This window comes from Macaca fascicularis, chromosome 3, assembly GCF_037993035.2.
Source record: "Macaca fascicularis isolate 582-1 chromosome 3, T2T-MFA8v1.1".
NCBI lineage: Eukaryota > Metazoa > Chordata > Mammalia > Primates > Cercopithecidae > Macaca > Macaca fascicularis.
Window position 1 is genome coordinate 95,162,698 of NC_088377.1, and position 12,543 is coordinate 95,175,240.

Genomic DNA, 12,543 nt, shown 5'->3' on the forward strand with positions numbered 1-12,543 from the left:
TTATGAATGACCTTATATCTATTAATAAAATTATATTTGTAATAACAAGAATTGTCACAAAACTTTAAGACAGATATCTTCACTGGAAATAATTCCAGTTCTACAAACTATTCCAGAAAATTCAAAAGGAGGGATTACTTCCCAGCTGGTTCTATGAGGTCAGCATTATCCTGAAACCAACATGAGAGAAACATTACAGTAAAAGGAAACAACCAATAAAAATGTATCATGAACACATGTGAAATTTTTAAGTAAAACTGCAACAAATGGATCCAGCAATATATTAAAGAAAGACAATACATAATGTACCAGTGGAGTTTATCCCAGGAATGCAAAGTTATCTCACTATTTGAAAACCAATTAGGTGAATTCACCATAGGAACAAACTGAAAAAGAAAGACCGCATCATCCTCTCAGTACATTCAGGAAAAAGTATTTGACACAATTCAGTATCCACAACTGATTAAAAACTCTCAGCAAACTAGGAGTAGAAGGTAACTTGCTACTAAGAATCTAAGAATATAAAATTTCTAGAAGAAAATGTGGAAGAAAATTATTGTAACCTTGGATTAGGCTAAGATTTCTCAGATACAGTAACATAATCACGATCCACAAGAGAACACATTGATAAATAGGACTTCATTAAAACTGTAAATCTAAAGAAACTACCATCAGAGTGAACAGGCAACCTACAGAATGGGAGAAAATTTTTGCAATCTACTCATCTGACAAAGGGCTAATATCCAGAACCTACAAAGAACTCAAACAAATTTACAAGAAAAAAACAACCCCATCAAAAAGTGGGCAAAGGATATGAACAGACAGTTCTCAAAAGAAGACATTCATACAGCCAACAGACACATGAAAAAATGCTCATCATCACTGGCCATCAGAGAAATGCAAATCAAAACCACAAGGAGATACCATCTCACACCAGTTAAAATGGCAATCATTAAAAAGTCAGGAAACAACAGGTGCTGGAGAGGATGTGGAGAAATAGGAACACTTTTACACTGTTGATGGGATTGTAAACTAGTTCAGCCATTACGGAAAACAGTATGGCGATTCCTCAAGGATCTAGAACTAGAAGTACCATATGACCCAGCCATACCATTACTGGGTATATACCCAAAGGATTATAAATCATGCTGCTATAAAGACACATGCACATGTATGTTTATTGCGGCACTATTCACAATAGCAAAGACTTGGAATCAACCCAAATGTCCATCAATGACAGACTGGATTAAGAAAATGTGGCACATATACACCATGGAATACTATGTAGCCATAAAAAAGGATGAGTTTGTGTCCTTTGTAGGGACATGGATGCAGCTGGAAACCATCATTCTCGGCAAACTATCGCAAGAACAGAAAACCAAACACCGCATGTTCTCACTCATAGGTGGGAACTGAACAATGAGATCACTTGGACTCGGGAAGGGGAACATCACACACCGGGGCCTATCATGGGGAGGGGGAGTGGGGAGGGATTGCATTGGGAGTTATACCTGATGTAAATGACGAGTTGATGGGTGCTGACGAGTTGATGGGTGCAGCACGCCAACATGGCACAGGTATACATATGTAACAAACCTGCACATTATCCACATGTACCCTAGAACTTAAAGTATAATAAAAAAAAAAAAAACTGTAAATCTCTGCTTTTTTATAAACAGTGTTAGGAAGAATTACAGGATAAACCAGTCTGGGAGAAAATATTTTCAAAGCCTATGTCCGATAAAGGACTTTCTCTAGATGTATAAAGAACTCTCAAAACCCAATAATAAGAAAACAACCCAATTAAAAATGGACAAAATAGGCCAGGGGCGGGCGCAGTGGGTGACTCATGCCTGTAATCCCAGAATTTTGGGAGGCCGAGGCAGGTGGATCACCTGAGGTCAGGAGTTTGAGATCAGCCTGGCCAACATGGCTAAACTCCATCTCTACTAAAAATACAAAAAGTTAGCCAGGCATGATGGTGGGCACATATAATCCCAGCTACCTGGGAGGCTGAAGCAGGATAATCGCTTGAACCCAGGAGGCGGAGGTTGCAGTGAGCCGAGATTGTGCTGTTGCACTCCAGCCTTCATGACACAGCAAGACCTTGTCTAAAAAAAAAAAAAAAAAAAAAAAAAAAGACAAATGGACAGATGGCAAATAATCACACACAAAGACGCTTGATGTTACTAGTGATTTGTGAAATGCAAATGAAAATTACAGTGAGATATCACTAAACACTTAATAAAATATCTATAATTGAAAGAAAAAACCTGATGATGCAAAGTGTTGCTGACACTTTGGAGGACTTAGGACACTCATACACCAGTGGTGCAAAAGTAATATGGTACAACCACTCTGCAAGACAGTTTAGCAATTTTATTAAAAGTTAAACATACAACTACTATATTTATTAAGATAAAAGAAAGCATATATCCATCTGAGTAATTGTACACAATTGTTCATAGCACTTTATTTTCTATAATAGCCCCAAACTGGAAATAACCCACTTATTTATCAACAGATGAATGTATAAACACACTACTAGAATATCCAAACAATGTAAATACTACTCACTAATAAAAATGAGCAACATATGGATACAGCAATACAGATGGATCTCAAAATAATTCTACTGAGGACAAGAGGCCAGACAAAAAAGAAAGCATGCAACAATTAGGTTTACAAAAGGATGGAAGTAAAATTTTGGGAGAGATGGATATGTTCATGATTTTTACTGTGGCTGCTGTTTTACAGGTGTATACATATGTTAACTAAATATGTGCAGCTTATTGGGTAATTATTGAGCAAATACACCTTAATACATCTGCTAAAAAAATCTGGCAGACTTTTACGCAGAATATACAAAGAACTCTCACACCTCAATAAGAAACAACACAAAATTTGGCAAAATATTTCAATAGACATTCCACCAAAGAAGATATTTTGAATCATCCATAACCATACTATAATGATTAAAATTACAAAAACTGATACAACTTAAACTCTCATGCATTGTTGGTAGAAATGGAAAATGGGTATCTACTTTGGAAAACAGTTTTGAACTTGCTTATAAAGATAAATCCACACTTAATCATACATAACCATGCAACCCAGCAATTCCACTCCTGGGTTTTTCCCTAAGAGAAATGATAACATATGTCCACAAAAAGCCTTGTCCATGAATGTTTATAGCGGCATTGTGCATGGTCACCAAAAACTCAAAACATCTCAAATGTTCATTAACTTGCAAATGGATAAACAAATTGTGTTCTCTGTATACAATGAAATATTATTTAGCAACAAAAAGGAAGGAACTATTGAACCTCAACAGAAGTTGTAGGAACTACAGCTCAGATATGAATATCAAAAATATGCTATGGTAAAAAAGCCAAAAATGAAAAGACTACATAATATATTTATATGAAATCCTAGAAAAAGCAAAACTATAGTGCAGAAAGCACAGTAGTTGCCTGAGGCCATGTTTGGGGAAGGAGGTAGATTGCAAAAGGGCACAGGGAACTTGTGGGGGTGATGGAAATTTTCTGTATTATGATTGTGGTAGTGCTTGCACATCTATACACATGTGTCCGTACCTGCCAAACTTTACACATAAAATAGGTGAATTTTATTGTATATAACTTGTTCTTCAATATAGATGCTAAAAAATTAGATATCAGTTTTGCCTGACTCCTTCCCTTTAATGACTGCCATGCAGGGTTACTCTCCGGGGAGGAACAGTGTCTCGTGTAGCCCAGTCATACAGCTGCCCAAAATGGGAAAGCACTGAAGAAAACAAATTGCCATGAGAGTCTCCTGTCCCTGCCTTGGATGATTTCATGCTAATCCAAGACAGTTTATGCTAAAAAATATGAAATTCATCAGGAATTCGATTAGGTTTTAAGTTGTCTTATTTTACTACAAATGGGCCTTATGTTTAGACGGTGATGGCACTTGGAGAGTATATTTATGTTTGTTTCATCTTGAAAGTGAGCTTTTAAATGTATATTTATGAATGTATATTGAAGGTTTATTATTAGGATATATCTTTCATTTGGTTAAATGAGATGTGAAAATGCAACATACTTAATTTCATTCTATTTTTTAAATTTCTAAATGTTGAAATTGTGTTTTGAAATGATGCTTTAAAATATTTAACTTATTTAAAAAATATGTCTCTGAAAATCTAGATGTTGTGTTATGTATCTATTTTTTCTGGACAGGAATACATTTCTAATATGGATATATATGTCTATCTTTTTTCAGGCCTGGTTGCAGTATGCTTGAAATCTGGGATGTGGAAGACCCTTCCAATGCAGCGAACCCTCCCTTATGTAGCGTCCTGCTCAAAGATGCGAGGCCTTACTTCACCACAGTATTTCAGAATAGTGTGTACAGAGTATTGAAGGTTAACTGAGAAGGAAACTACCCATTATACTATGGTACAATGCCATGTGTCAAAAACAATCACCCTTTGGCTTGTTTACATTAATAAAAATCACAAGCTTTAATAACAGACACTTAAAAATAAGATAAAAATGGATTGAAAGTTTTTCTGATTACTAAAAGGTAAATTACTTTTCTATTCATTGAATGTCAGCCTTATTAAGCTTGTCATATAAATTATGAAATCATTCATGTCATACTGCATAAACGTTCATTTCAGAGTTTTAAAGTGAAATGTATATAAAAGAACAATGAATTTTAATAAATCAAGGGTATGTAAGTCCTTTTTCATCCAACTAGGTGAATTGCTTCAGATTTTCTCTAGTACCAGAGTGTACCCGCTCAAACTCTGAACCACTTAAGGCAGAAGAATCAAGCTCTGAAATGATATCCTTAAGATGCTGATGCTGGTCACAACCTCTTTACCTCTGTGAGGAAATTGTAACATGTGTCTTTTAAGGTGTTTTTATTTTACCAGCCCTTAAGAAAGATCTCTAATACCTTTTAATGCTTTTTTTATATATATATAATTTCAAGTTGAAATGTTTTTAAAAACACCTTGTTTTGTAATGGTTTGACTCTCTTCAGATGTATTTACTCCACTAGATACATATTTGCCACTGGCTAGTTCTCCATCTAAGCTCAAGAGGTTATTCATCTCTCTTTAGATTCCAGTGGTTTTTCTTTTAACATCCAGGTAAAATAGAAATTGCTACAGTATACAACCAAATTTTGGAGTTAAACATAATCAGAAAAGAAAATCCAGTTAAATTTATCAAGTGAGATTTTCAGATCCTAGATCTTGAATAAAGCAAAGGTCTTTTCATCTTGATGGCCCCAAAGCTTGTTGGTCATGGTCTTTATTCCTGGCCACTGTCTTCTTAAATAATATATTTTAAGCCCTCATTTGTTTTTGGTTTTGGATGAGGAAAGTCGTGTTCTCTAAGTCCTCTCCCCTAATAAAACCTTCCCAACAATAGTGCTTTGAAAAGTGGTAAATAGTTATCTTGAAGATACTCTTGCCAAATGCAAAGATAAACATTCTTTTTGTCTGCTTTATAAATATGAAATATGCCAGATCTATAGCATTTTAATGTGCATCTACTTTAAATGAGTCATCTTGGGGTTTTTATAATTCCCTTACATTCTTGCCCCTCTGTACTTGAAATAACAAAATGCCTTAATTGTATAGATGAGTTCTCTTACAGTAGACAGGCAGTTATATGCAGCAAAACCAATAAAGTTATTTTTCAACTTTCACAGTTGTAAAATATTTTATAACAGGATACAAAACAGCTAAGAAAACATGCCACATTTTATTTATTTTAGCATTTTCAAATAATTTGTTTTTGGTGTAAGCACAGGATAAAAAAGGAAAGCGTCAAAGAAAAGAGACGTAACACCTAACATTCATAAAAATTAACAAAGTATATTTTGGATGATGTTTTCACAGGAAATATTTTAAATAAGTTGGTAGAATTTTTAAAATGGTACTGTATTAGCTAATAAAACATTCAGTACAAATATATGTTTGGATTTATGCATTAAAAACTAATAAAATTATTTTCAACTTTTGTATTTGTAAATTATTTTGGTACAGGAGACAAAGCATCTAAGAAAGCATGCCACACATTTTACTTATTTTAGCATTTTCGAATAATCCATTTCAGTGATGTGTGGGGCAAAAAAGGAAGAGAGACATAATACCTAACATTCATAAAATTAAAGTAACACATTTCAGATGATGTTACAGTAGCAAAGACTTGGAACTAACCCAAATACCCATCAATGATAGACTGCATAAAGAAAATGTGTCACATACACACCATGGAATACTATGCAGCCATGAAAAAGGATGAGTTCATGTCCGTTGCAGGGACATGGATGAAGCTGGAAGCCATAGTTCTCAGCAAACTAACACAAGAACAGAAAACCAAACACCACATGTTTTCATAAGTGGGAGTTGAATAATGAGAACACATGGACACAGACGGGAGAACATCACACACCAGGGCCTGTTGGTTGGGGATGGGGGTTGGGGGTAAGGGGAGGGAGAGCATTATGACAAATACCTAATGCATGCGGGACTTAAACCCTAAATGACAGGTTGATAGGTGTAGCAAACCACCATGGCACATGTATGCCTATGTAACAAACCTATACGTTCTGCACATGTATCCCAGGACTTAAAGTAAAATAAATTTTAAAAAGTCAGTAGAACTCAACAAAAAAATGGATGAGATGTATTAATGTTCCATACACATATGATGTTTTCATATATATTTATGTTATTTTCATGTACTCTCGGTGTTAAGTAACAGTAAAGCCCTTGAAGATCCTGTTTTCTGTCTTTTCTCATCCTTCAAAATGCACACATTTTGAAATTGAAATTGTTCTGATATAAAGGGAGAAATCACAGGTTGCTGGGCTTACTAGCTATGTTTACATTGGCAGTGCTCTTTCTCAGACATTTAAAATGATTCTGTGTAGTCTTACACAGAAGGCAATACACTATGATGGAAATAGTGTGAGCTATGCAATAAGATGGATCTAAGTATGAATACTGGTTCTTCCACTAGTTAGGTATATTGCCTACCATCTATTCAAAAGATATTTATTGAGCACTTACTGTATTTCAGGCACCATGCTAAGGTTGGTCATGTTACTTAACTCCATGAGCTTTCTTCACCTGTAAAGCAGAACTCACAGTACCTACTTAGCAGGGTCATTATGAGGATTAGTGAAACAATGTTTTGAAGTACCTGGCACATAAAGGCACTCAACAAACACTAGTTTCTTCTGCACCGCCCCCTACAGCTCACTAATAACCATTTCAGTAATATCAAGTTACAGAGTGAGGTTAGCTCATTTCAGAATTCCAAATAGTCTCACCTTTATTTGATGTCATCAAATAGGAGAACTGGGCTGCAGCTCGTTCTTAATACAAATTGTTCTACTAAATTCTTGCCTGTATATATTTTATGTTTTATTCTTTTGAAACATGAGGAGATTTTCACTTAATGCAATGAAGCTTTTTCCATAGTTTCTAGAATCCTATTTTTGCACACTAATCTGAAACTATGGCCAGAAGTGAGGTGCACACAAGCTGCAACAATTCCTTCCATCATCCAGTTGTCAGAAGCTAATGCACAGCTCGACAAATAATATCTGTGTCCTACCACTTTGCTGCTGACAGACACCAAAAATCTGAGTACTTTAATAACAAAATGATGTTTATATTTTTATACATTACATGTTTCTGTTATATATGAAGGACAAACTCATAGAAAAATTAGTTTTGAAAAAAACAGGACATTTTAAAGAAGGGGACAATTACATATATACTCATAGTAGCAAAAATGGCAATAGCTCAAAAGTGGTTAAGATATACAGACAGACACTGAGATGAACATCTTAGTGCATACTTTATGATTTTAAAGTTATTTCCATAGGACAGATTTCATAAAGTTAAATTTCCTTAAAAAATTGTGGACACCCTTAAAGCCTTCCATGCAGTTAGCCTCAAATTACCTTTACAAAAGTATGCATGCACCTTTTGGATTGTATGCACCACCAATAGTGTGTATAACAATGCTCGTTTTACAACACTCTGAGGTTAATTAGCCTTATTAAGAATATATTTTGCTAATTTGTGAGACCCAACATAGTAGTTGTTATTATTTTCATTTGTATTTAGTCTATGTTCAGAAAAACTCACCATATTCTTTAGAAAGTGTACATCTCTGAAGCTCTGTATGGGTTCATATTCTTTAATTCATTGAGTCTCTTCATAAAGGATGGGGATTGAGATAAGGGGAAAGAAAAATCTTTGAAAATTCTTAATATGAGAAATATAAGGAAATTTTCAAAAGGGCAGGTATATATATATAATTTCATGCACAAAAGTCAAATTTAAATGGGTCAAGGACTTAAATGAAAGCAAAACTTTTAAAGTCTTAGAAGAAAATAGGGAAATACAGATGAAAACCACACGGTAACATTCACATGTTGGATAAGAATTGGTGAGGATTCCACAAGAACTCTCATGAAATTATAGTAGCAGTGTAAATTGGTACAGCCACCTTAGAAAATAAGACATTATTACCTAATAAGTTTTAAAGTAAGTAGTCTCTGCAATTTATAGTTTCACCCTAAAGAAATGTTGGTACAAATATACCAAGGAAACCAATTACAAGAATCTTCATGGAAGCATTATTTGTACCTGAGGGAAAAAAGCTGGAAACAACTCAAAGGCCCACCAACAGGATGGACAAAATGAATACTTCCATACAATGTAATATTGTGAAGGAGTGAGTGTGATCTACAGTCACAAGCATCAGCAGGAACCAATGTCAAATAGACTGTTAAAGATAAAATACTAAGTCATCAAAGGGGATGTGTGTGTATGTCAATATATACGCTATTTACATATGGCCTAAAAGCAAACAAGACAATATTATAGAAGATACGGTGTGGCAAAATAGCGAAAGCATAGGCATAATTCAAAACAGGCTGGTGATCACTTCTAGGGAAGAATGCAATACAGGAGAAGCCCTGGGTGCTTCAATGTTAATATTCAATTTCTTAGTATTAAGTATACAAGTGTTCATTTTATACTTCTTTAAAATGTGTGTGTGTATATATGTATATACTGCTTAATATATATTTATACTCTTCAAAGTAGGGCTTTGATTCCTCATCAGTGGTTCTTAAACCTCATGTTCTCTTTAGGTAGCTCTGGGTGCTTAAATAAGCATCAAGAGTTGTTCTGATGACACGTCCAGCTATTCAAATAAATGTTCAAATTGTAGATTTTATTGTTTCTATTTGTGCAATGTATTTTTTTCCTTCCAACTTCTATTTCAGGTTCAGGCGTACATTTGCAGGTTATATAGGTAAATTGCATGTCATGGGGGTTTGGTGTACAGATTATTTTGTCACCCAGGTAATAAGCATAGTACCTGATAGGCATTTTCTCAGTCCTCCCTCTCCTCCCACCCTCCACCCTCAAGTAGGCCCTGGGGCCTATTATTCCCTTCTTTTTGTCCATGTATGCTCAATGTTTAGTTCTCACTTATAAGGAGTACATACAGTATTTGGTTTTCTGTTCTGTGTTAGTTCACTTAGGATACCGGCGTCCAGCTCCATCTGTGTTGCTGCAGAGGACATGATCTCATTCTTTTTATATGGCTGTATAGTATTCCATGGTATATATGTACCACGTTTTCTTTATCCATTCCGCCATTCATGGGCATTTAGGTTGATTCCATGTCTTTGCTATTGTGAATAATGCTGCAATGAACATACGTGTCTATGTGTTTTTATGGTAGAACAATTTATATTCCTTTGGGTTTATATCCAGTAATGGGATTGCTGGGTTGAATGATAGCTGTGTTTTAAATTCTTTGAAAAATCTCCAAACTGCTTTCCACAGTGGCCAAACTGGTTTACATTTCCACCAGCAGTGTATGAGTGTTCTCTTTTCTCTGCAACTTCACCAGCATCTTATTTTTTTAATTTAATTTTATTTTTTTACTTTTTCATCATAGCCGTTCTGACTGGTGAGATGGATGGTATCTTACTGTGGTTTTGATTTGCATTTCTCTAATGATTAGTGATGGTGAACATCTTTTCATATGCTTGTTGCCTACATGCATGTCTTCTTTTGAGAAGTGTCTGTTCACATTTTTTGCCCATTTTTAATGAGGTTGTTTGCTTTTGCTTGTTGATTTAAGTTCCTTACAGGTGCTGGATATTAGACCTTTGTCAGATGCACAGTTTGCAGGTGTTCTTCCCCCATTTTGTAGGTTGTATGTTTACTCTGTTGATAGCTTCTTTTACTGTGTAGAAGCTCTTTAGTTTTATTAGATCCCATTTGTCAATTTTTGTTTTTGCTACAATTGCTTTTGGCACCTTCATCATGAAGTCTTTGCCAAGGCCTATGTCCATGGCCTTTCCTGTTTTCTTCTAGGGTTTTTATAGTTTTAAGTTTTACATTCAAATCTTTCATCCATCTTGAGTTGATTTTTGTATATGGTGTAAGGAAGGAGTGCTACAGCTTCTTAAAAATTACTGGATTGTGTTTCATAGGATTTTGAAAAAAAGATGTCATTCATAGAAATTGCATTAAAGTTCACATCTCTCAGGATGTGTTTCTTCATCTGTACATAGGTGGTAATACCTACTTCACAGAATTATGAGGATCAAGCAAGGTGTTCCGTGTCAATGTGCATTATTAAGGGCTACACACGTGATCCATTTTAATACCACCAGACAATAGGCCAACTTTGAATTGGATGCTAATAAAAAAGGTATGATGTATTCATAATTCAAAAAGCAAATAAGATTATTTATATTTGACTTTGAATAATTTTTGAGGTGCTTTTGCAGCTACTGACTTCCTTAGTATGCTTGCCTGAGATTAAAATAGATATTGACTTCCTTCTTATGCTTTTCTGAGATGAAAATTCTTTCATATCCTTTGAGCACATATAAATAATGGCCTTTAGTTTTAAAATTTTCATCCAAGAGATACGTATAATTCATATATAAATATTGAGATTATTCAGATGAAGCTGCAAAGCCAGTTCATGGAATATACTGGATTGAATCATATCCAAGAACCTACGAATGTTATTTTAAAAGCATCTCAGCTATTGAAACGAGCAAGCCTGTTTACACAGCTTCATACAGACATAAGAAATACAATGGGGATCACACACATGAGAGTTACTTATTTAACAAGGATGGTGTGGCAGCCACAAAAGTACACCACCTCTAGAGTATTCCTCTGAGAACCTGCTGTCCAGCTGCAGGGAGCAGAGTTAACTGACAGCCTTAAACTGCAGCACCGTCAGCATCTGCACGGCATTCACGCTGGTTCACATTCTTCCTAGGCAACCCCCAGTCAATGACTGAGCAAGGAAGATATACCAGTCTGTTCTCACATTGCTATAAGGAAGGAAATACCCAAGACTGGGTAGTTTATAAAGGAAAGAGGTTTAATTGACTCACATTTCAGTATGGCTGGGGAGGCCTCTGGAAACTTACAATCATGGCAGAAGGTGACGGGGAAGGAAGCCACCTTCTTCACAAGGTGGCAGGAAGGAGAAATGAACACAGGAGAAACTACCAAACACTTACTAAATAATCAGCTCTCGTGAGAACTCACTATCATGAGAACAGCATGGGAGAAAACACCCCCATGATTCAATTACATCCACCTGGTCTCTCCCTTGACATGTGGGGCTTATGGGGATTACAATTCAAGATGAGATTTTGGGTGAGGACAGAGCCAAACCAGATGAGAAGGGTACTGTAGAGCCTGGCTGTTTTGGCCCGATGCTGAACTGCTTCATCAGGCAATCTTTGCTCTAAGCTCCTCACTGAGCAAGCCAAGCCCTGGTCAGCCGTCCTTTGCAGCTGGAGGCTCTCCTGCTTTCTTCCTCTTTCATAGATATCAACCGGCCTCACAGCTGAAGGCTTTACCTGCCCAATCCTGCTCCCCCTCCTCTAACAGCTATGACACCTTCCTAGTTTCACCCCTTCACCCATTCCAGTTTTACATAAGTTTTCCTCACTACACAGAGATGGTGCCACCAAGACCATTATTCATTTTACAACCTTACTGGGATCCCCTGACGAAATCCCTCCAGGACTACAGCACAGTAGCCCCTGGCAGAAGAGAGGACCCTGTACCTGTAAGATGCCTGCCCTATCTCACAGATCCAGATCCCTGTCAAATTTTAGAGTTCTAGTATGGAGAAAAGTCCCTTGAGAACAGTAGAGCCTGGATTGAACTCTTAAAATAAGTAGGAGGTAGGTGCCTGTGGTCCCAACTACTCGGGAAGCTGAGGCAGGGGGATCCCTTGAGCCCAGGATGCAGAGAGATATGATTGAGCCACTGCACTCCAGTGTGGGCAACAAGGTGAGATTCTGTCTCAAGAAAAAAAAAAAAAAAAAAAGTAATGGTGTGCAAAATGTTCGTTTTATGTATACTTAGTGCCATCTGCTGGTTATGAAATATGATAGCATTTGTTATGAAATTACAAAACGTGTTAAGGTGCTAGTTTGCACGTTTTAATAGAAAATGCGAGA

General features: G+C 36.0%; 1 protein-coding gene and 1 long non-coding RNA gene across 3 annotated transcripts in view; one reads left to right on the top strand and one right to left on the bottom strand.

Moving 5' to 3' along the window:
* The window catches only part of LOC101926462 (probable C-mannosyltransferase DPY19L2), a 118,261-nt gene extending 112,242 nt beyond the window's left edge, over positions 1-6,019 (top strand). Inside the window, exon 16 of one of the 2 annotated variants that reach the window (XM_074036586.1) lies at positions 4,267-6,019. In XM_074036586.1, the coding sequence (XP_073892687.1) occupies positions 4,267-4,287 (21 nt within the window). In that variant the 3' untranslated portion in view covers positions 4,288-6,019. The remainder of the gene's footprint in view (positions 1-4,266) is intronic. The other variant, XM_065542142.2, reaches the window with a different exon arrangement.
* The window catches only part of LOC135970171 (uncharacterized), an 83,224-nt gene that overhangs the window by 35,831 nt on the left and 34,850 nt on the right, over positions 1-12,543 (bottom strand). The gene's annotated exons all lie outside the window — the stretch shown is intronic.